Below are 25,679 nucleotides of genomic sequence, written 5' to 3'. Positions count from 1 at the left end.
TGTGGAAAAAATTATTGCTGTTTATAGCACTCAGTGTGTGGTAGGTGTTATGACAGCCCTGGCAAATCAATACAGGAAATGTATAGATATATGAATATCTGGATATATAGATGCATTGGTAAAAATGTTCTTGCTTGGTATGTATAGAGCAAGAGGCAAAAGAGTCTCAAATCTCCCTTCCTTCCAGCTCTTGTTAGATTGCAGGCTCTTGTCTTGCAAATAGTGTGAAGCCCTGAGTTCAAACACATCCCACCAAAAAAATATTAAAAAACAATGGAGAACCCATTTATTTATTTAATTAATCTCACTATGTAGCCCAGGTTGGCCTCAAATTCATGACCTTCCTTTCCTGGCCTCCCTAGTACTGGGATTACAAGTGTGTATCACCACACCTGGCTGATGGAAAACTATGATAAATTCAGCTGGGAGAGTACTTTCCTTAGGAGTATCGGGAAACATATTTTTAACTCCTCTTTCAGCTAGTAAACAAAACAAAATAAAAGTATTCACAAATCTAACCATTTTGATCATGCTTTCAGTTGGTATGTGAGGTAGCCCACAAAAACAAATAATATTCAAAAAGGAGAAAAGATTAGTTATTAAAAGTTGGTGTTGAGAAAGAGAAATGTGTGAAATGTGAGGAATTGTGTGAGAAGAGCTTGAGCACAATTGTGTGTTTTGTTTTTGTTAAAATCTGTTGTAGTGGTACACATCTGTAATCCTAACACTTGGGAGGCTGAGGCAGTAGGATCGATAGTTCAAGGCCAGCTGGGCTAATGACCATGGCCCTGTCTCCAAGAAATGAATAAATAAGTAGGTGGGTAGGTAGATACATAGATAGATAAATAAAACAAAGTGAAAAACTGCTAAGAACATGATTGGGCAATGGGTCTGACACCCTTGCAACAACTTATTACACGAAAGTAGAAATTACATTATATGAAAAGACAGAAGGATGCTAAGAAACTGGCTTTTTAGAGGAGGGTTAAAGGATGTGGATCTGGACTGGCAGAGTGGCTCAAGCAGTACAGAGCCAGTCTAGCAAGTGTGAGGCCCTGAATTCAAATCCCCGTGCTGCCAACAACAACAACAACAGCAACAACAAAAATGTGGATCTGAAAGCATCAGGGAAAAGGAACAAAATTGGGCTTGGTGTGTTGGGGAAGCTATAGTTGCTACAGAGAGGCTCTTGATGCCATTTCAGGAAAGCTGGATTTGGGTTAAAACAAGGAAGAAGGAGCTTTTAGTAAAGATAATACCACCCAAAAGTGTGAACACTTGATCATTTGACACTACAGTGAAAGGCAGAGAAAATGCTTGATGGAATTAGTTGGCTGCAATAGTTAATTACAGTTGAAGCTATAGCAGGCTGGTGGATGGGAGGTTAGGCTTCCCTAGAAGGAGAACACTAACTACAGTCTTCTGAAAATTAGAACGGAAAAATAATTACGAGGGGATAGCAACCTCTTTAATAAAAATAAATTATCGCTCTACCTACCTCTCTATATGGCCATTAATTCATTTTACTTCTTAAAATCTCTCCCACTGGTCCTTTCAAGCACTATCTATAGCCACTCTGTGTTTGATGCCCCTGGGGAGGAAATGTGAAGAGATAAAGCAGAGAAAAGTGTTTCTCTGGCTTTGGTTTCTGAGGTTCGAAGCCCTTTGGAAAACAAAAAGGATTCTAGACTTAAGGTACTTTGAAGGAGAAGAAATTTTCTGCCCATCTTTCCTTTTCATTTATTTAGTTTTTGAGATGGTGTCCCCCTGTGTTGCCAGGCTGATTGGGAACTCCTGAGCTCAAACGATCCTCCTGACTCAGCCTCCCAAGTACTGGGATTACAGGAGCCATGTCTACTTCCCATCTTCTCATTCTAATAATAATAATGATAATACATGCAAAAACCAAAACCCAATATCTTTTGATTTTGAAAGTAAAAGAGAAGGAAGGGTGAGGAAGATAAAAAGTACAAAGAAGACTCAGACATAGAAGAGAAAGCTAGTCTAAAGAGTCACTCAAGCTGGCGCCAGTGGCTCACACCTGTAATCTTAACTATTCAAGAGGCAGATCAGGAGGATCTAGGTTCAAGGCCAGCCTGGGCAAATAGTTTTTGAGACCCCATTTCAAAAATACTCAACACAAAAAAAGGGCTGGAGGGACTGGGGGAGTGGCTCAAGCATCTGCCTAGCAGGCAGGAGGCCCTGAGTTTAAATCCCAGTGCTGAAAAAAAATCCACCTTCTAGAAATGAGGAGGAATGTTGCAGGAAAGACCTGCAGCAAGAAGTATTTTGGGGGCCCAAGAGAGCTGAGCCTGAGTCAGTGTTCACAGCCTCCACTTACATAAACAGAATATGTTGCCTAATCCCCGGCTGACATTGAACTTCCCTTCTGAGACTTATAGCCTTTCCCCACTCAGTGCTAGGTAGCATTGTGTTGGAAGGTTACAAGTAACCCCTGTTGGTGCCATAGAGGTAGATAGTGGCACCCCTAAGATGATACTGCCTAAAAGGGAGGTTTATATGAAAGAAATATTCCCTGCTCTTGAACCCCCATAAAACCAACTCTGTTTTACAGAGCCTTCTGCTGGCATCAGATTAACAGCATTTAAATGCACCCCCTAGAAAGAGAATTTTTCAGAAGTTCATTTTTTAAGAGTTGAAAAAGATAGAGAAAAATATAAAATAAATATGGTTGTTATTGAAGTATAGCAATATTAATTTTCATCTGCTGTTTTGAAATTAGCACAGGGACATGAGTAATCATTTTTAAATATAAACTTGGATATCAAACTAAATTTGCTTCTTTTAAAATAAACTAAAATGTTTTAAAAATTATGCCAATTATCTACATCATTACTGAAAAACTACAAATAAAGAAAATAAAACCCAAATATCCATAATACCGCCATCCAGAAATAGTAACTCTTAACATTTTGGTATAATTTCCAAACACAATGAGAAATATAACCTTTGTGATTTCAAGAATTTGACTTTATAAAAATTAGATTTCAAACTCTACCTTCAGCTTATAAAGCATAGGCTGCGTATGACAAGGTGGATCCAGGTCTGCCTTACTTATTTCTCGTTCTTCTGGGAACCAGTAGATTTCTGAACTTACGTCTTTCTCAGGTGATGGCAGAAGTGCAAGAGAGCAAGTCCAACCACATAAGTACATACTGAGCTACTTGTTTCATATCTGTGAACAACTTATTGATTTGTGTTAAACCAATAGACAAGCCCAAAGTCAGGGTGCAGCAATGTGCGCTCCACCTGGCATGAGGCTATCAAAAATAAGAAGTGTTGAGAGCTGGCCAAGTGACTCAAGTGGTAGAACATCTGCCTAGCAAGTATGAGGCCCTGAGTTCAAACCCCAGTGTAACAAAAAAACAAAGAGTGTTGAGCGGGTCACTGGTGGCTCACGGCTGTAATCCTAGCTAATTGGGAGGCTGAGATCAGCAGAATCTGATTAGAGGTCAGTCTGGGCAAATCATCTGTAGAGAGCCCATCTCCAGAATAGCCAGAGCAAAATGTACTGAAGTTGTGACTCAAGTGGTAGAGCACCTGCTTTGCAAGTGTAAGGCCCTGAGTTCAAAACTCAGCAAGCCCCCCCGCCCCCAAATAAAGAAGCAAGTATATTCCTCCTATGCAAATTGGTGGGCAAGAGGAGTTTTGAGGAATTACGTAGTCTATTCAATTCAGTTTTATTATGTTGAATATACTTTGCTTCCTAAATTCTTGAAGTATACTATTATGGAATGTAATTATATTTTGATTTGCAAAACTTACCCTATTATAATTCTTTCATGAACAACTCTGCCATAAGACAGGAAAAGAAAGTTGAGCTTTTAATGGATTTATCTTCCATTAAAAAGTTCTGTAACTTTTTTCAGTGCCAAGAACAGTGATGATAGTACTAATTCTAATACCTGATTCCATTACAAATTTTCTTTGTAAGCTGCAAGAGGTTTAAACAGGTAGAGCAATGATTTTAAGCATGAGATATTTGCCTCACAGGCAGTAGAAAGACCAGACACCAAGAGAGGAGTCAGATTTAGGGTAGTTGAAGTTCTGTAGGCTGCTGGTAGGAATCAGAAATTGGAGAAAGGAGAAGGCATTTTGAATGCTCTGATGCCAAGGAAAACGCCTCTGAGAGCCTGTCCACTAAGGCCCTGTGGCTTTCATAATCACAAAACCCTAGTGAAAGATAAAGGGTCTTTAAAAGAGTACTCCAGTATAGTTCCTCAGTTCACCTGACGTGCCACTGCTGTTCTCACTGACTTATGAGTTTCCTAGCTCAACAGTCCTAGAAAGAGCACTGCTTACTTTTCAAACAGGTGGGATACTGTTTACAAGCATTTTAATCCTTTTTTAATTTTTTCTCTCAGTGCTGGGGATTGAACCCAGAACTTGGTTCGTTCTAGGTAATCACTCTACCACTCAACCCCTTCCTTTCTTTCTTGAATAAACTTCTCTTTCTCTCTCTAACACAAATACTTATTATAAGAGAGGAAAGTGTATCCTTCCATAGCACAAAATAGAAACACAGACAACAGTCATTCACATATATAATTATATATGCATATATGAATATGTATATTCATAGATTTGGAAACAACAAAAAACCCATTTAGCTCATACCTCTGATATTAGGCAAGGACACACCTAAAATAAACTAGACAGAAAAGAAAAACTATGCTAGGGTTGGCAACCTTTTTGTTGGAAGACTGCTAATGTCAACATTTCAGAAGGCTAGTGTGCCAAGTGGCATGAGGAAATAGACTTGTACCATATGGGATATATGAGCTGCTGGCTCTGATTTAAAGTGGTGCTGCTGTTGTGGCCACACCTGGTCCTGTTGTAATCAAATTGAGATAGGGCCTGGCATAGCTCCATGCTAAGCTATAGGCTAAGATTGATTTGCTTGGATAGGCAATAACTTCCCTAGAACTGCAAACGTTTAATATTGGGTGACTACTTATGCCACCTTCTGTCAATTTTACCTTGCAAAACCATTGTTGAAGATGCTAGGCAGCAGACATTGAGCAAGCCGTGTCATGTGTTTTCGCTTTCACAACCTTTCCGTGACTACAAAATTCAGATGTCTGTGCTTAACACTTAAGTTCCTTCATGATTTTATTTCTGAGTACCATTACAGCCTCACCTCCAGAAATATTTCTTTTTCCTTCATGCCTTCATGCTGTGCATAAAAACGTTTGATAGCTCCCCGGTGAAAAAGCATAAGTCCTGCTATGTGGTGCTTCCAACATCTGTGGTGTAAATACTCCCACTATGGCTGATTTCAAGCTACTAACGTGAAGTCACTGACTGAGGAGCTGGAAGAAAAATGCACAATTGTTCTTACAGGTTTGTGCAAGCCAAATCCAGCACACCACAGCCTCCAAGCTTTCCCACTGCCTGGAATGCCCTTCACTTTCTTTACTCCTACTCTTGCTTCCATACTCAGCCTCTCTGACACCTCCAATCTTCATCCCCAACAATCTGAGTTCTACTCCTCTTGTCTGTGTTTCTATTTTGCACTGTGGAAGGGTATGATCTTTTTTCTTTTACCATGTATTTATTGAGTGCTCTCTCTGTTTCACACATTCACTGAAGTGTAGGTGAAACACTGCTGGACAGAGCAAATTACTCAAGCTCTGAGGCTCTTAAGGAAGGAAGATAAGCTTTTAGTGCACTAAATGCTATCACTGGAGCAAGCTCAGAGGAGAGACACCAAGGAATATAGCTGCATCTATAATTATTACATGGTGGGAATAAAATCAGAAGAAATTCACACTGCAGACACTCTTGGGGAAATGCTTCTGTTCTTAAAGAAAACATAAGATGTTCAAGATCAGTACAAAATGAAATCAATCAATTAATCAATGAGTACTGTACTGTGTGCCTCCAAGATACATAGCATTATTTCAAGGGCTATTTAGGGACAGAGGAAACAAGGAATAAGCAACAAGTAGAACGTAAGTCTCGAGAATTTAAACAAAAACAATAAAAAGGCAATAATTAAGATCTTAGATCAACCCGATAAATATCTACTGGCCTACTGTGTGTTATATTGAACAAGTCCATCGTAAGGCACTTGAACAGGTCCTGCCTCTAAGGAACTTAGAGTCTGGAAACAGCAACTCCAGGAAAAAGGGAAAATTACTGAGTTGGAGAAGTCAGGAAAGGTTTTTTGAAGAAGTGTGAAGTTTTAAAAAAATTTTTTCAATAAATAAAATTTACAACTTCTGCATCATGTAAAACAGAAGAGGACTACCATCTAGAATATAGAAAGACCTTCTATAAATTAATACTGTAATACAAAGCCAGAAAAGCCAATAGAGAAAGAGAGAAAGGATATCACAGGCAGTATACAAAGAGACTACACAAATTGCCAATTAACACTTGAAAAAATGTCCAACTAATAATCAGGGACATAAAAATCAAAACAAGAATACTTTTCATCCAGCTGTTTGGAAAAAAAAGATGGATACTACCTGTTGTTAGGAATGTTGCTGAGAACTGGTTATTCTCAAAAACAGTGATGAGGTATAAAATAATAATATAATTTTGAGAACAATTTTCTTATACCTACCAACAGTTTGAAATTGCTGTTTCCTGTGATCCAGTTAAGCTACCTCTAACAATCTATCCCAAAGAAACTGCTGAAACTGTGCATAAAGATGTGCATTTATTGCAAATTATTTTAAGCACAAAACATTGTTAAAAAGCCACCATGGCTCCAGAGGCATGGCTAAAATATATTATGGTGCATTCACTCAATATAGTTCTCTGCATTGGCTAGAAAGAATGAACTGAATTTCTTTGCACTGATCTAGAAAATTCTTCAAGACAAGTAGAAAAAGCATAGCAGAACCACATGTACTGTGGTTCTGACACTGAAAGTTAGGAAACAGAAAGACCATCAGGCAGAAGAGGGACAAGGCAACTTGGAAACTTAGCAAGGACACAGAGGAGATAAACAGGTGTGGGGAGTCTGGGGAGTTTGGAAACCATTCACACAGGCCTTGAAACTATCGAGATGCATGAACTTGGCCCTAATAGGATGCTCAGCAGGTATGCCAGATCTCAGAGCCATTGGGAAGGGAAAGGGGCACACACAGTGTCCCTGCAATGTCCATGGGCTGGCACAGATGTATATCCCCTGAACAGACCAATAGCACTGAGACAAAACCAGCTTCCCTTCAACTAGGATATAAAATCCCTATAAAAACCACTAAAATGCTGGGACCTGTGGCTCAGGCTTATACTCCTAGCTACTCAGAAGGCAGAGATCAGGAGGATCATGGTTCAAAGGCAGCCCCAGCAAATAGACCCTATCTCGGAAAAGCCTATCCCCAAAAAGGGCTGGTGGAGTGACTTAAGGTGTAGGCCCTGAGTTCAATTTCCCCTCCCCACAAAAAACTACTAGACAAAAAAGCCTTGAGGGCTCAGTCTTTCTGGGACTCTTCCCACATATACAGGAGTTGTTTTTTACTCCCTTCCTCTCTGCTTAAATAAAACTCTGCTCTTTTGCTCACCCTGTGGTCCATGACTTTCATTCTTTGATTGCACGAGATAGAGTTTTTGGCAACCACTACAGCGCACCTGAGACCAGATCACCACAATAGTTCTATTAAATTAAAAGTTATTCGTAGAGCTGCTTAGGCGTGTGACTCAGTCATAGAGTTCTTGCCTAGCATACATGAGGCTATTGGGTTCCAGACCCAATATAACAAAAAGTTATATATACATGTATGTATCAATCTATGAACATATGTATACTGGCATATGCATGATATAGATTAGATATATATGCAAGAATGAAAGGATTACCAAGTAACTGTTAATAATGGGCAGGGTGGAAATATTTGCATTTTACTATCTCAAATTATTTGTACCAAGAATATATTCAGGCAATATCTATGTACTTTTAAAAATAAAGGAAAGGAGAAGTATGAATTCAAAACAAAGAACTATTATAAGTGAGTGTAAGCTGCTAATGAGTTTGTTTATGTGGGATGGTAACTGGAGCTGAGAATGCTTCCAGAGTAGAAAGCAAAGTTAGTGTTTTCACGAGAAAAAAGTGGAAGTTTAAGTAAAGCAAAGCTTGGGACTAGAAAGGAGTCCAGGTTTCACACTGCAGTTCTGGTATTAGTTGAGTTCATTGAAGTGCTGGGCTGGTGGAGTGGCTCTAGTGGTAGGGTGCCTGCCTAGCAAGTGTGAGCCCTGAGTTCAAACCCTACTTCTGCCAAAAAAAAAGAAAAAAAAAAGACAAATAAATACATTTAATGCTGGAAAGGGCCATAAAACTTCAACCCCACACTGTGCTGCCTCATTTGATCTTAGGTTAATAAAAGCCATATTGGGACAAATTTCATATTAAGCCATCAAAACTTGCCTCCGTTTTGTCACGTTTACTCAAGGTTGACTTTGGTTTGCTCAGCCTTTAACTTAGCCTACTCGATGAGGTTAAAAAGCAGGATTAGTTCCTCTAAAGTGAAAGTACTAATGCTTTATAAACAATTTTTCAAGTCCTCTACATTGGCAAGAGGCCCAGTTGGGCCTCGTAGGGCATTTTGAATTTCATGTGTTTCTTTTCATTACAGAACCACTCCAAGAAGTTACAGAAATTGAAAAGCACTTTTGAGATCATCTTCCTTCCAGTGGCTTCTCACTTTTCACAGGTAAAAAAGTCTTACTTCCTCACCCTGATGTAAAGGCTTTAGCGGGTGTGGTGAGTCACGTTGCAATCCCAGCACTTGGGAGACTGAGGCTGGGAGGATCTCTTAGTCAAGACTAGGATAAATAGAAAGACCCTGCCTCAAACAAAATGAAACAACAACAAAAACAAAAAACAAATGAATGTCTTGTGACCCTCGCTCCTTTCCTGCTTGTGGCACAGTGACTCTCAGTACTGCTGCTGCCCTTCCTTTTGTTACCAATTGGGTCCTTTTTCCCACTTGGAATTGTGGACTCAATAGCAAGACTGAGTACTAGGTAAGGAGAAATGGGAAAGAGACTTGCAAAATCATCGTCTTGACCTGTTGGAGTCAGAAGGTTATACACATAGGGTAAAAGAAATGAGGGGGGTGGGCTAATAGAAGGGGGGGATATTCATGGATTTTCCCAGAATTGTCAGTGATTTCTCTGGGGATTCAGTTCCCCCTCTTTTTGTTCTTGTTATGGTTTATCTGGTCATTGTCATGTCAACTGTCATGTACTTGGTGGCAGGGGCTGTCATTTAGTGTACAGATGGGCTTTTGTGTGGGTTTGAACTCAGGGACTCACTCTTGTTAGGTAGGTACTCTATCACTCCAACAAGCTCTTTTTTTGTGTTGGGTATTTTCTTTCTTTCTTTTTTTTTTTTTTTTTGTGTGTGTGTGTTGGGTATTTTTGAGATAGGGTCTTGAGAACTAATTTCCCGGGATCCTCCTGCTCTCTGCTTCTTGAATAGCTAGGATTGTAGGTGTGAGCCACTGGCTGCAGATGGGATTATAATGAAGCTAAGTGTTGTCTGGGGGTCACCCTGGCAACCATCCGTAATCCCAACCAGGTTCTTAGCCCACCTAAACAGGAGGAGCTTTTGCCTACAGACATCATGTGCTCAAAGTTAAACAAGATTTGGGCAGGGCAGGAATTCAGTGAGGTCACCTAGGCAGTACAAGATTATGATCAGGTAACACTTCAGGCATTTGCTGATTAGGACACCATCCTGCATTTAGCAAAGAGAATGTTCTCTTTGCTAATCCTGCCTCACTTCCTTTTCTCTTCTTTTATGCAGGACTGGGGTTTGAACTCAGGGCCTCATGCTTGCTTGGCAGATGCTCTACCACTTGAGCCACTCTGCTAGCACCTCCTTTTTTCTTAATTCCCATGGAAGAGCAGAAGACAGGTCCTTACTTTTCTTAAGACTTTTCTAAATGCTAGATCATTTGAGAAAGGAAGTTCAATACAGGAAGGGAATATAGCTGCTATAGTAGAGGCTATTTGGAGAGCCCATGGCCCTTGGCCTCCCTCAGAATCCATTATAGTGTCTCTTACTGGTTTCACTTTTGGCCTAGAGCCATTGGTGGGTCTGGTTTACTTCGAAGTGAGATTTCTGAACATTTATCTTTCTTCAGGACCAATTTAACTCTGAAAGGCTTAGAGAGGAAAAAGTTCTTTCTATGCAAGGCCCACCTTAGAGGAGTTAATTACCCCTGGCTGTGCCTCAGCTTCCTGCTTTATAAAAGGGAAAGAATAAAAACAGCTGCTACAGAGGGTCGTTGTGAATACTAAGCCCATTAATAATGTTTGCATTTTTTTGCTGCTGTTTAGTTATAATCCAGGCTGCCTCAGACTCACAAGTGTTGGGATTATAGGCATGTTCAACCACACCCCATCTCTATATATAAAGTTTTTATTTTCTGGCACCCATACCTCTTCTAAACCTGCATTGCGCTGGTTGGACTTTTGCCACATGACCTTTATCTGGTTATTCCACAGGGAGTCTTTCAGCATAGATAAGGAATTTATGTTTTTTTCTCAAATGAATTATATATCTTGGCTTTGAACCACTTTTCTAAGCTGTTGAGGCTCTTTTGACTACATTTTATGATGCAACATACAACACATCCTTCATTTATTATGGGAGTTCTCCCACATTCTGTTTGTTAGTTGATTTTTATTTAACGAACAGATAAATGCATATGAGTGTTTGTGAATTAAAGACAGGGATAGAACCCTCTCATCTCAAAAGCAGTTCTAATTCTTAGTAAAGGAGCTTTAGAACACGAATAATCTAAACATTTAAATAATAGTCTGAGAAGGGGCAGGTAACAAGGGGACTCTAGCTGTAGGCAAGGTTTGAGTCATTCCATAAGGATTTAGTCTAGAACTCAGATGTCTTGGTAGAGATTTTGTGGAAGAAATTATCTTGCCAAAATGTATAATATGTAGAAAGGTTGGTTTTTATTTATTTATTTATTTTTATCTTCCTCAAGATTTAAAAATATTTAGATACGTCACACCTTAAGGGCATGAGCAGAGTGAGGTTACTTTTGTTTAATAAAAACAGCAGCCTGTAGAGGTTGAAACAAATCAGATATAAGACAAGTCACCAGAAGGCCTATTTTATGGAGTAATGAACTAAGAGATGATCTAGACAGCAAACATTTGGGAGCTTAACTGCTATTTCAAATTTACATGTTGTTAACTTGTCTTAACTTTGAGACCTCAAGCCTCATGGCTAGACACCTATAAGAGCAATTCTCCAGGGCTAATAGATTGTAAGCCTCTTAGGGTAGTGCTTTCTAACTAAGAGCACATAATGGAAGAAGGAGGTTCTTGTGAAACTCAGGGGTGACTGGAAGAACAGAGTACTCTTGGTGGCTGAGGGGCCTGTACAAAGCAGCATAGTCAGGAAGGATTTGAACCTGTCAGGCCCTAATCAGGAAGTGTCCAGGAAGACTGAGCAGAAGTCACTACTGTGGCTGCTGTGGCCCTAAAGAATGCAGATATGTTCTTTTATAACTCCAATGAGTACAGCTGTGCAACACACATCATTTCATTATGTTTTCTTTTCTGCAAGATGAAGGGGTTAGAACTTATGGTCTCTCTAGCTTTTTAAACTTACTTGTTTGCATTTATTTATTTTTCGGTGGTACTGAGGTTTAAACATTTATTTATTTTTTGTGGTACTGGAGTTTGAACTCAGGGCCTCATGCTCGCTAGACAGGCATTCTACCACTTGGGCTACTCTGCCAGGACTTTTTTTGTGTTAGGTATTTTTGAGATAGGGTCTTCTGAATTATTTGCCAGGGCTGGCTTCCAACCCTGACTCTCCTGATCTCTGCCTCCTGAGTAGCTAGGATTACAGCATGGGCCACCCGCCCCTACCTTATTTATTTTGAGACAAGGTCTTTCTATATAGCTCAGACTGGCCTTGAACTCTTTGATTCCCTTGCCTCTACCTCCCAAGTGCTGGGATTACAGGTGTATACCACCATGGCCAGTTTTTCTCTTGCTTTTGAGTCACTAGAATTTTTTTTTTCGGTACTGGAACATGAACTCAGAGCCTAACCTTGAGTCACTCCACCGGTCTTTTTTGTGATGGTTTTTTTTTGAGATAGGGTCTCTGGAACTATTTGCCCTGGCTGACTTCGAACTGCCATCCTCCTGGTTTCTGCTTTCTGAGTAGCTAGGATTACAGGCGTGAGCCACTGGAGCCCCGCTGATTGACTAGAGTCTTAAAGCATCCATCAAGGATAGTAGTACTTCTTACTTACTGAACATCATGTCGCTATTGTCAAAATCAGAACCTGCTTAAAGACCAAAGCCAGTTTGACAGCTTTTGGGAACTTATAGCTAGCTGATAAGAACGCAGATGGAAGAAAGGCTGCAAGGAATGACCATTTTATGAATTCAGCTGGCATTTTGGCCTCCCTCCTGTATTCCAGGCACTATACAGGGCTATTGGAATGCAAAACAAAACAGGTCTTCTTAGTAGAAAAAAATATCCACAAGGCAAGTGTTCATTTGCAGATACTTGTAAATGGCAACAGAGGTGGGCCAGCTACTTCAGTCAGAGGTGTCCTTAGGACAGACAGAAAGTGAGGATTTCAGCAGTATCTCCTTTCTGAAAAGGAAGCAGATTGTAGGAGCTTTTCTGTGACTAACAGGCAAAGGGATGGCTGTTAAAAGAAGCCAAGCAGACATTCTTCTTTTAGGGAGACCCTTCCGAAGTCCAGTTGCTTCTGACAATTTTTATGAACAGACCTATGTGTAAGTCTTTGAAGTGGAGGAAGAATTCTTCCGAAAGGGCTACATTTCCTGAAGGGATCTTCGAAGGGGCTGGACTATTTCCACCTGGAAGGGGGAAAAAAAAGTCAGGCATTGAGGGAAAGGGCTTTTCCCATCTTGCTGGTGTGACAACAGGGAAAGATTTGTTCGTCTTATTTATTTTTTGATTTTGAATGATTGGTTTTTTCTTTGCCCCTTCCTCCCAGCCACTCCGGTTTGGATTTTCCATATGACTCATAATCCCTTCTGAAAGTGAAGTCGAATTCATAAAAGTGGTGGAAAGGGGGAAGGGAAGGCTGAGAAACCCAGGGAGTCTTCACTATCTACACTGTCACTCAGCTCCCGGCGCGAGTGCAGGTCGGGGGTGGGGAAATCCAGCCTGCGCCGGGTGACAGGCGGGCGGGCGGGCGTGCGTGCGGGCGGCGGGTGCGGGAGGGTCTGCGGCGGGCGTGCGGGCGGGCGGCGCTGCAGCAGCCCGGGCTCGGCCGCCGCCCGCGGGCGCGCGTGTGCGCGGGTGTGGAAAGCAGGCTGGCCGGCAGGAGGCCGGCGTGCGGGGCCTCGAGGGGCGTGCGCGCTGGAGCCGGAGCGGGGCTCGCCCCTCGCCTCGCCTTGCCACGCCGGCGACCGCCCTCCCGCCGTGCTCGGCACCCCTCGGCCCCCTACGGCCGTTAGTTATCCCGGGCGGGGGGAGGGAGAAAGTGAGCCTTGGTGTCATCACCATCCATTGTCAGAAGCGGAGGAAATTGGAATCCAGCAGCGGCGGGCGAGCAGCAGCTGGGCGGTCACATCTGGGAATGCAAAGCCGACCTCCCCCTCCTCCTCCTCCGCCGCCGCCTCCTCCTCTGTCACCCGGGATCACTTCCGAAACCACTTCGCCTCCAGCCCCTGCCTCGGCCAGAGGTTTCATTTTTAACTGAATATTTACGAAAGCTGGAAGGAAGCGTGCGAGGGGGGTGGGGCGGGGTGGAAATAGCGGCTGCTTCTTTTCCAGGGATTTATTTAATGGGGATGTGTTCAAGGCAAGAGCGAATTCAGAAGGATATCGACATCGTGATCCAGAAGTCCAGAGCCGAGAAGGACTGTCTGTTTGCAGGTGAGTTCTCGCCCTTCCCGGAGCTCCGGACCCCGAGCTATCTGTCCGCCCGCCGTCCCCCTTCCCAGTTTTCCTGACCTCGACCTATGTGGCTGGGGGTGAGGGGAGGTTGCACGTCCCCATTCCGGGGTTCATTTGGCAACAGCTGCTGTAACGAGAGCCGGAGCCAAAAGGTGGAGGGGGCGCCAGCCTGTCCTCTTCTTCCCCTCACCCCCCAATCCCGAGTCTCGGGAAGCCACAAGGTCCGGGCGCAGACCCCGGGTGGCCCAAACAGGGGTCCAGGCGGAGGGGCTGTACGTTGCATTCCAGCTCCGGTGGATGTCCGGTGTGCAAGCCTGTCTCCCGGGCTCGGCAGCGGCTACCAAGCGGGGCGGGCTGGACCCGCCGGGTTTGCGCAATTGGCTGAGCGCGGCGGCCGGGAATGGAGCCCGCGGCGCTGCGCTGCGCTGCGCTGCGCTGCGCTCGGCCGCTGCGCCCGGCGCCAAGGCCCCTCCAGGGGCAGCACTGGCCCGATCTCCCGCCCCTTTGGCTCCCCACTCCGTTCCCTTGCGACTGGCAAGGTATTGCCCCAGAAAGTGAAGAGACTCCCGGGTTCCCAGTGCACACAGCGCCCCAGCTTGGGGGTCTCCTTACATCCATTTTGCTCCCGGGAGAGACCTATCTGATTTTGCTTTCGTAGTCTGAAGCCCGGCGGGGGCCGCTTCCGGCCGCCAGACCGGGAAATTCCCGCCGTTGCCATGGCACCCGGCACTTGTTGCGGGGGGCGGCCTCGCGCTTACACCCGGCTGGGGGTGCGCAGCATCCCCTCCTGCGCGGCGGGGAGCGTGGACCTCGCGGCTTTCCTGCCCTAGCTTCCCTCCCGGCCTGGCCTCCCTGAGCTGGGATAAATAGGAGATTCAAGTCAGGATTGGAGTTAAAACCATCCATTCAAGGGTAGCTTTTAACCAGACTTTCCGTTTCAGATTTCAGATACTCAGACTCCACCTTTACTTTCACCTACGTTGGAGGCCCCAAAAGGTATTTATGTGTATAGAGTTGCTTCATTTCCTGTTCACACGCTTGTGTTTCCTTTGTTCTTAGCTTGTTCCGTGTTTGGGTATTTTGTTTGCTTGTTTTAATTTTTGTTGCAGTTATTTAGCTACATTCCAAGTCTGATGTCCCCCGGTTTTAAATAGCAGAGGGAAAATAAATAATGTTTGATAGACGTGTTTCTAAAACCACGCTGCAAGCAATGAGCAGAACTCTTCGTGTTACAGTTGTTACCCTGCAGTAGCAGATTGTTCTTGAGGGTTTTGGGGTTGACAAAAGCCAGCAAAACTGGGTACTGGGTATGAAGTGCAACACGGAAGGACAAAATGACACAAAATTGTTGGATCACAAGTGGTGCTTTTCCTGGTGAGTTGGGGCTGTGTTTCCATATTTTCTGAAGGTTGACATAAACATGCAGTCTGCCAGTTCTCCATACAGTTTCCTTTCTCTTTTTTCAAGGAATGGTATTTGGTTTTCCAAATTTACTTGTAGGAAAAGAATTTGGAGAGTTACATGTACTGGGGTGGATGACTTCTTTTTGGAGGAAGAGTGAGAGATGCACATTTTAATCATAAAATGTCAACAGTTTGCCTTAAGTCCAAGTCCAATTTTGTATTGAGAAGGCAGTTAAAGTGAAAGGTATCTACTCACATATACCTTGCTGTCTTCGTTTGTGAAGTTAGGGTTGTCTTCCTTTTAGCCTTTTAGGGACAAGAATGGTTTAAAAGAATAGTGGTACCTAGGGGTCTCCTAAGCTCCGCCCTGCTGTTAGGACTTGACATTCGATATCATTTGACCACATTCCAAAATATCTCTTAGCTAATGGAAACATTTGTGAACATATGAACTGCAAAGAAGCCTTCTATGAGTACTTTTTAAAAGCTTGGTATTAATGTGAACCTTTAAAACACTTAGGAGTTGTGTTGCATTCTACCTCCCAAAAAAGCTTTAAAATGGTTATCAGGTTCTCATATACACAATATACCCAAGTCCCAAGATTGATATAATATTGTTTGAATATTATTAGAAATATAACAGTGAATCACGAAACTTCAATGTACTTTTTGGGAGAGAATAAAATTACATTATTTTTCAACTTATGAGAGTACCATAATTTTGGTAATTATGGATAAAATGAAATTAGGGGATATTTGATTAAATATTAGTGTATTACTAATGTTTTCTTGGATAATTTAACAAATAAAATATGGTCTGTTGCCCACTGAAAACATTTCCATGAATTCAGGTAAATACCAAGAGAGTTGTCTGTTGGGAATATATGAACAGGAATACCTCAGTGGGATTTAACAAATGAGCTTTCTGATTTTCAGTAAGACCCTTTAGTTCTTTTCCTTTTGGTTTATATATCTGTGGAGAGAGCGGTAAACGATGAACTTAATCTCTCAAATTGGCTACATACTGCAGTTAAGATTAGTTATCAGCAATTGTTGAACATAGCCAGAGGTGAAGAAGATATGAATGCTTCTAAGAGCAAGGGCGGGGTGTTGGGATGAATAATTAACTAATAAAGATAACATCAAATACCATGATTGCTCTTAAAGTAAGAAATATTCACTCTTATATGTAGTTGCATTAAGAAAAAGTGTTTTTCTTTTATCCTTGGTTTAAATATCCAGGATTTGTGTAGCTAATGTAGAACTGCCAGTGAAAAAAGAAAGACAACTGGTAAAACTGCGTGATTGCTTTGTCTTCTCAAAATCCTGTTCCAGAGTACAGCATAAAAAGTTATTTTAAAATAACACAGTAGATAATCCCTTTATTGATTGTATTTGAGGGCAGAGGTTTTTTTGCTTTTGAAAATAAATATATGTGTTTTTATTGCCTACATTAGAAACCCATATTTATTATCTATTTCCCATCTTGACACGTGGAATCAGGCATTAAAATTAAAGTAATCCTGCTCTATCTTGATTTAATATGCATACCAATTTCCAATATTCCATTAATAATGTTGTTTCAGGTAAGTTAGATTTATTTCATGGAAGGAATTGGGAATCTTATGAAGAAATAGTACATGATCATCTTGAATTGTACTTAACTGCCATTTCAACTAAACCATGGAGAACATATTTCAAAAATAATTTTCAATTCAAGTGCAGATAAAACTTAATACACCATTTCCTCCGTGACACTTTCTAAGAATGAATTACACATTATTTTAAGGATAAAGATCTTTCATGTTACTATTCAAAAAAATAAAAGAAGAAAGAGTATTGAACTTTTTAAACTTTTTAAAGAATTTTTTATTTTTTTAAAGGTTTCTGTGGACAAGAGGAAATGTCAGGGCTGGCCAGTGGCCTAGTAAATAAATGCTAGTAAATTAGCCTTTAATTATTCAATGGTCCTCTTAGGGGCAAAATGTCTGTTAAGTCCCACTGTTCTGCCTTTTGGGCGTTAGGTGAGGATTGAGGAAGAGATGATTAGCTCAAAGGCTGAGTTAACTTAATGTTCCCTGATGGAGAGCTCCTTGGAATTATTGTCATTGTCACTCTGGATGTGCAGACTGAGGCTTTGAGAGCTTAACAGCATGGTCACATCCACCCACTCGAATAAAGGACCCACGGTGTAAGTCTTGTTTTGTCACGCTCCTGAGACCTGTGCTCTTTCCCAGCCTCTTTTGAGCATGCATTTTAACATAAAAAAAAAATATAGATTCTTGAGAGTTGTAATTTTTATCATCTGTCAATTGAGAAAGACTCAAAAAGAAAGTGTTAAATACTGTGAATTCTATTGTTAATGTTATCTACTTATGCTTGAAAACTTGTGGTATACACACACACACACACACACACACACACACACACACACGCTCTAAGATTAATTCATTCTAGCAGTGGACCTTATAACATCACTCCTGACTCCCAGACTCCTTGGAGTAACTACACCTGTCAGTGACTCAGAGCCTGCCATAGGTTTCTATCTGCTGCTGTTTCCTAATTTCAGAGGTGTGCTAGAACAGTTGTACACAATTTGCAGTTTATGCAAATGTCCCTTCTTTCCTTCCTTCCTTCTTTTGCCTCTCTCTCCCTCTGTTCCTCCCTCCCTCCTTCTCAGGGCCTTCACCTTGAGCCACTCCACTAGCCCATTCCTGTGATGGGTTTTTTCAAGATAGGGTCTCACGAACTATTTGCCTAGACTGGCTTCAAACTGCGATCCTCCTGATCGTTGCCTCCTGAGTAGCTAGGATTATAGGTGTGAGTCACTGGAGCCCGGCAATAATTGTAATATTTAAGCTAGGCTTGGCCCATGCCTATATTTTTGAACGCAGAGGTAGAAGGACAAAGAATTCAAGGCCAGCCTAGGTTATATAGTAAGATACTGTCTGAAAAAAAAAAAGAAGTCTCATATTTATACTAGAAGTTATTATAAAATTTGAGATGTGATATTTGGCAGAATGTGTGGAGTCACCTATCTCTGTTCACCCTTTATTGTACAAATAAACGCTCTCATGTGAACATGGGTAGATTGACATCTTTTGCAGTGCATTCTCCTTGTTTATCCAGGGAAATGTTTTGGAGCATCAGGTGTGACAATAATACTAGTACTCCCAAAGCATATGCTACCATGTTCTGCCTGGAACATTGTCCTACACCTTGCCCTCTTGCTCTCTCCTCCATCTCATTCTTAGTATATAAAACATTGTTTCACTAAGCCAAATTCTCCTGAGAAGTGTTTCATATAGAGGCATCTTCTGTATGATTCTGCTAGGTGTGTCTAAAACCATGTCACATTACACAGATGTTCCTTTACATATGAAGGCATTAGGTCCCTATAGATGCATGGTAAGTTGAAAATATTGTAGGTTGAAAATGCACTAAATACACCTATCCTACTAACCTACAGTTTAGTGACGCAGTTATCTCCCTCTTGTGAGTGTGTAGCCGATTGGGACCTGCCCAGCATTGTAAAAGAGCATCATAGAACATATCCCTAACCCCCAAAAAGATGAAAATTCAAAATTCAAATACAGTTTCACTGAATGCATATTGCTTTTGAATTATTGCAAAGTGGAAACATTGTAAGTGGAAACTTCAAATGGCATGAGTGTCTGTATAGTAGTGAATTGCCTATTTGTGTCTAGTTGGCTTTTTTTTTTTTTTTTTTTTGAGGTACTGGGGGTGGAACTCAGCCTTGTGCTTGCTAGGCAGACACTCTACCACTTGAGTGTCACAGCCCCTTGTTTGGCTTTTTGAACTCAAGCTGGCCTGGAATGTGTTCTGTAGCCCAGGCTGGCCTCAAGCTCGTGATATTCCTTTCTCAGCCTCCTGAGCACTGAGATTACATGTGTGTGCCACCGTGTCCATCTCATTTATTTGATTGTAAATCGTTTAGATAGAGGGACTCTGTCCTACTGTGGTTTCTCTAGCCCCTAGCACACTGTGTAGTATAATATTCTTTCTCAATAAGTAGGTGTTGAATGAATAATGAAATGTGCGCTAAAAAACCTGGCAGACAAGATGGAATTTTCTAACCTAAATGACCAAGTATGGAGATAATTGAATACATCCAGGATCCCTCACTGGTGATGCTACTTCCAATGGAATTTCATAGCAATTTAGAGTTGCCTAGCCAAGTTAGGAATCCTGTTCTCTGTGTCTTATTTAAAATGCTCTTTTTTGGGGGGATTGGGTGGGAGAAGTATAACAACACGTAATATAATTGCTTAAGATGAAGGAATTATGAGGACTTGGCTCATTGGAGTGGACCAAATACTTAATTCAATCAAATCTTAAAAGTACTCTGTGATCAAGCAAAGTTTCTGGAAGCCCTAGTCCACCTGTTCCCCTAATGCATTAGCTAATTGCATGCACATGGGAGTCCATGGAGACCAACAGCCCACTTGGTTGCTAAAGGACAGTTCTTTTCTTTGGACTCCCTTAGAAAGGAGAAATGTGTATCTGAAGGATGAAAGAAGCAATCCCATCCTCTGAAAAAGATTTATCAGTTCGCATTATGAGGGAAGTTCAAGAGTGCTTATTCTAGAAATCTTGGAATATGCAGTTATTTTAAAATCAAGTCTCCTCAAGGCATCAGAATGAAGGGAAAACATTTTTTAAAATTACAGTAAAAAGTTAACATGTTCCTCTTGGCAATGGGGACTTGCTTACCATAATTTGGTATTATACTAGTTATTATCTAAAATACTGACTTTTAAAAAGGAGTCTTCCTTGGAGCAATGGAAAACTACCTCGGAAGCTGAGGTGCCTTGGGTGTGTGAAGGAGGCTGAGTGAGTGCGTGAGGATCTGGGGTTTTGTATCCCTTTTTAAGTTATAGTATCTCTTTTCTGTGCTTTTCAAATTTTTTGGAAAACAGTTTCTTTTCTGTGCTTTTCAATTTTTTTGGAAAACAGTTTCATTATTAAATGAGTTTTTAAGCCACTGACCTAAAATAACTACCAATTTAACACAAGTGTAACTTTATTGAAGCTCAGCTATCTAAAACATTTAAACTTCTTTTGTGGATTGAGATGATACTATGACTGATGGTGTTTATTGAGCATAGTCTCTGCTGGGCTCTTAGTCTACTATGCTCTTTGCCTATTTTACCTCATCCTTGTGTTTGCAGCAATAACAGGTAGGCATGCTGTTAGCTAATTTATATTTTGTAGCTAAAGAAATTGAGGCTAGGTAATCTAAATAATTTAGAGTTAGCAAAGACAAAGTAGGCCTGTGGTTCAGTAGAAATCAGTGTTTATGTAAGGCTTAGCAGCATTGGTTGAACTGGCATGACTAGAATAGTTGGGAATGTTTGGGGATGAGGAGGAGTGTTTGCAAGGGCAGGACTGAAAATCTACTGGCTGGCAGGGGAAGAGTCTGAGCCCAGTGCTAAGCAGAATAGTTGGAAATTATGTACCTTGGCTATAGAATCCTTATGCAAATATTGGCTAATCCATTTAAATTCCTCATCATTACTCTGCAGCATTAAAAAAATCTTAAGTGAAATTTCATCAATCCTGAAAATATTTTGTAATTCTCTGCCCAGACTTGTGTTTGTGTAGATTGTGCCTTGGTAGATGAATCTTACTTTAAGATACCTGCCACTGATTTGGTCAGTTCATTTTAGTCAAGTTATTGACATGTAGTCTTTCTATTGTTTATTCTCCAAATTTCTGAAATCCCATCTTCCATATACCTCAGGGAGAAAATATGTGTTTATTAGTAAGACTTCTCATCCCAGTTTTATTTTTGTGACATAATTTAGTTTTTCTCTCCAAATAATCTTCTGGAATGTTAAACGCTGACACCTGAGTGTTTGTCTTCTTCACCTCAACTCAGCACCTTAAAAAAACAAAATGAAAAACCCAACCCATTTCCTCCATAGAAGAAGCATCTCTCTTCAGCCTTCTTTTGCTTAGAAACATAGTCAAACCAGGTATGAGGATTACAATCCTAGGTTTTACATATCTCATTTTCCCTTCCTACAGCCCTACCAAATGCTGCCTCCAAGTCACTGTTGGCATCCACATCCCTCTCTCCATGTCAACATTTAGTCCATGCCCTGTTGGCCTTGACTCAGATCAGTCACCTTTTTTTTTAAAACCAGAACTGGGGTTCCAACTCAGGGCCTCATGTTAACCAGGCAAGCGCTCCACCACTTGAGCTACTTGTCAACCTTAAATCAATCACTTTAACCCAGTGTCTTAAAATTCCTGATTACCAGTTTCCAATCCATCCATTTACTTACACCTGAACTCTGTAAGCATGTTTTAATCATAAGTGTCCGTGTATCTGTTCAGATGCTTTGTCTAGTCTTGAGCTCTCGTTTTTTGGCTTCAAGAACCACCTTCTGTACTTATTCCTGCATGTGTGGAAGACTTCCAAATTATCAACTTGCTTCTGTGTACTCAGCAGCACTTGAATTTAGCAGACAGCTGTTCAAGGTTTATTGATTGATAATATCTGTGTTGCATAAATATGGTTGGTTTGGATATCAAGATCATGGTTTTTGTTATCACACAGAACAGCTCATTTTATCTTTGCCTTACCCATAGATGGCATCTTAGTTCATTAGAACTACACTGTTTTTATGCATAAAAGGACAGAGAACATGAGTAGAATTAAGAATAAGAGGACAGTAATCCTAGCTACTCAAGAGGCAGAGGTCAGGAGGATCATGGTTCGAAGCCAGCACAAGCAAATAGTTTGTGAGACCCTATCTCCAACCAAAAAATATCCAACCCAAAAAGGGCTGGTGGAGTGGTAGGCCACCTGCCTAGCAAGTGAGAGGAGGCCCTCAGTTCAAACCCCAATACTGCCAAAAAAAAAAAAAAAAAGGGACAGAGGACAGGGTGATGTCTGAGGACAGAATTACAGTTCAAATCAATTATCCCACCCACTGTAGACTGACAATAAACAGGTGGGCGTGATGGCTCACATCTATAAACTCAGCTACTAAGGGAGACAGAGACAGGAGGATCTCTAGTGTGAGGACAGCTCCAAAGTGCTAAAGCAAAGGTAGCAAGACCCTGTCTTAAAAACAAAGCAAAAAAAGAGACTGCATAGTTGCGAGGTAGACAACTCCCTTAGCATGAGTGACACCCTGGTTTCAGTCTCCAGTACTGCCCTTCTCCCTCCTGCCCCCCGAAAATAGGCATCTCAAGGGTGGTTTTTTTGCATATTAGTGACAGCCAGTTTGTCTGAGGCATTCTTGATATCAAATGAAGGGTGACAAATGGTTCAAATGTTAAATTTTGAAGGGAGGCATCTACTGAGACCTATGTGCAGTCAGGTCAGTTTTCCCTGTACAGGAATTATCAAGAAGTTAGCCCTTAGTTGACTTTATTAAAGGTTTATTTCCAAGCATTTTGAGATGTAGATTGAAAATATGGAGTTTTCCACCATCTCTGAAGTGTTGTAATTATTTTTGTTATTTTAGTCAAAGGTGGTGATGCACGTTTATAATCCCAGGCTAAGAATTTTGAGTTGGAGGCCAGCCTTGGCTATGTGGTAGTGAGACCCTGCCTCATACCTCCCAACCTTCCTCAAATCCATATCATTTTACCATTGTTTTATTTTTAAAAAGCAAGTACAGATTATTATGATTCAAGAATCACTTATAAAATATTTTCTGTATTTGAAATGCAGAATTGAGGCAGAGAATAATATAACTACATTTGTTAGCCTGTTACATTTATGAAGACAAAAATGGAACCAAAAGAAAAAAAAAAAACCACAGAGCCTCAAGAATTATAAGTCAAATTTTAAAAAAAGTCACATGGGAATAAATCAAATATTTTATTTAGAGATTAGCATTCTAATTCCTATGAGCTAATAATTGTAGTGAATATTTTTCAACATTTCCTCCCCTCATCCCCAGGTTTATGGACAGGGTTTCACTGTGAAACTGAGGCTGACCTGGAACCTGATCCTCTTGCCTTAGTCTCTAAAGTGCTGGATACTGAAGTGTAACCACCCTTCAGTATTTCCTAAACACCAGAGTAAAATTATTTCTTAACATTATGTGAAAACATTTCCCAAACTGTTTAGTTAGATATTAAGCTATGGTCAAATATGTCAGGGAAATGCTTAAACAATATTAAGCAGTTTTAATGGTTTCTTTTTTTGGAGTTTTATATATTAGTATGTATTATACATATGCAAGAGGTGAATGAAGTATTCAGGATTTTTTAGACTTGTTTGATTACATATCTGGAACATCTCAAGAGAATTGTTTTATAGAAAACACTTTGGTTGTGGCAAACCCAGAGTGTTATTCATTAAAAATAGTTTTTAGGTAAACAGTGGTGTAATGGAAATGGAAATGACTGATTCTTACTGAGCCCTGAAGAATTTATTTTTAGCAATTTTTATAGAAGTTGTTTTATGACAAGGAAAGCTTTGGTTAAAAGGTATTTGGCATTTTATGCTACTAACTTTTCTACATGAGTACTTTGTCTCTTCTCAGTTGTGCTGAACCCATTTATGATAAGGACTCTTAGCTATCTTACTCATCAAAGCCCTGAAGTTAACAGAGCCTTTTTTGCTACATGATTAGAAGTCAGACTCATCTGTGTAGCAGAAGCACTCATTATGTCCTCTTAAATTCTGTCACTTTGACTGCAGTGCAGCTTGTTAGTGAGCCATCTGTGATGGAATACACTTTGGAGAAATTCATGGTGAGGGAACCTGGAATTTATCTAAATTTCATTTCTTTGATAAGTTATATTGAAAAAAAATCAATGCAAGTATCTATTTGGTAAAATATTTACCTCAAGTGACCAAATGAAAAACTTAGTGAAGAATTTAAAAACATTTATTTTTTCAATATTAGCCAGGAAGCAAACTCCATGCCTTTTTTTTTTTTTTTCTTTTGAGATGTGTCTCCCTTTGTAGCCCAGGCTGACCTGTCCCTCCCAGCTTCCTGAGTGGTGGGATGACAGGCTGAAACTGCTCTTTTTAAAAGGCAGTGTCAGTCATGAAACTTTAGGAAGCTGCATGCCACTGGGTGGCATGTGATTAGAGAATGAAGTCTCAGCTTTCAGGTGCTCTCTCTGGACACAGGACCAGGCAGCTATTTTGAATGATTTGTGTAATGAGTAGTTGTATACCTGTGTGAATACTCCATAGCCTTTGTATTTCAGGAAACCAGGGCATGTCACAGTTACAAAGAATCCAGTAAGTTCCAGATTTCTTATTTGAGAGGCAGTGTACAAAATGCCTCTCTTAACTGAATGAATTCTTTGTTGTGATAACACATTGGCCAGAAGATCCATGCCATTGATCTTCTTAAGAGCAGAGTCTTGGATACTGACTAGGGGACCTAAGCTGAATGCTAACGTCCCCCTGATGGATGGATAAAAGCCGATGTGGTAATCACCTCTTATTAGAATGCATCACAGCTAGATATGCAGCAAAAAAGTCTTCCAGTCGAAAGCAGTTATTGCTTTATTATCACCACAGAATTTGAAATGATTTCTGTAGTGAACAGTCAGGTTTATTTTTAGTTAACTTAGAAAAAAAGTTTGAATAATGCTCTGTGAGCCAAAATAAATTTTTTTTTTTGAGTAGACCCTCTTTGTGGTAAAACCAGTCTAAGGTGGTGATTTCAGTGTGTATTAATCAGGTGATTTCAATGAGATTGCTATTCTTGGTTGAATTTGGCTCTAAACTGATGAAACTTGGGCCAAGAAAAATTTTAAGCTTAAATTTTTGATATCATACTGATTTAAAATGAGTTTCTCTTGTTGACTTCCTATGCCATTAATTTAAAATTTCCAGTACTCTCAATTCTTCAAGTCTAATAAGCACTGAATCCTTCCCAGCTGTAGGTAATTGGCAGGGAAAAATCTAGCCTGACGGTAGTTTTACAAAAGTTAAATGACATTTCCAGCCCCTGGTACATTCTGGGAAATGTTTAATTGTATTTTCTAAATCTAAGGCTGAATCTTTCCTAACCTGCAGATAAGAATTCTGATCTATAGAAAATGAATTTCTTTGCAATACCCAGTATAGGAATTTGAATCAGATAACATAAAATTAACTAATTATCTTTATTAAGTAAAAGTGCCATGGCACAAAACTAAAACGGATAAACCTATATTATGGTTTGAACATTGTAGCTAATTATGTTAATAGAAATCTACCATCAGTTTCATTCATACGTAGATTATAAAAGTAAACTAAACATAAGTGATTAGTATTCCAAGGAGTATAACTTAATAACTTATGAAAATTCTATGCTTATTAATTTTGCTTTTTTTTTTTTTTATAGTGCTGGAGATCCAACCCAGGCCTCCTTACTTGCTAGGTAGGCAAG

General features: G+C 40.6%; 1 protein-coding gene across 2 annotated transcripts in view; it reads left to right on the top strand.

Moving 5' to 3' along the window:
• The first annotated feature begins 13,352 nt into the window (after nt 1–13,352).
• Nucleotides 13,353–25,679, top strand: part of Parp8 (poly(ADP-ribose) polymerase family member 8) — a 143,616-nt gene continuing 131,289 nt past the window's right edge. The window contains exons 1-4 of one of the 2 annotated variants that reach the window (XM_074077508.1): nt 13,353–13,680; nt 13,772–13,873; nt 14,836–14,890; nt 25,635–25,670. In XM_074077508.1, coding sequence (XP_073933609.1) covers nt 13,575–13,680; nt 13,772–13,873; nt 14,836–14,890; nt 25,635–25,670 — 299 coding nt within the window. In that variant the 5' untranslated portion in view covers nt 13,353–13,574. The remainder of the gene's footprint in view (nt 13,681–13,771; nt 13,874–14,835; nt 14,891–25,634; nt 25,671–25,679) is intronic. The other variant, XM_074077509.1, reaches the window with a different exon arrangement.

Source organism: Castor canadensis, chromosome 6 (assembly GCF_047511655.1).
Source record: "Castor canadensis chromosome 6, mCasCan1.hap1v2, whole genome shotgun sequence".
Taxonomy (NCBI): Eukaryota; Metazoa; Chordata; class Mammalia; order Rodentia; family Castoridae; genus Castor; species Castor canadensis.
The sequence above is the reverse complement of the archived record's forward strand: the minus strand, read 5'-3'. Positions and strand labels throughout refer to the sequence as shown.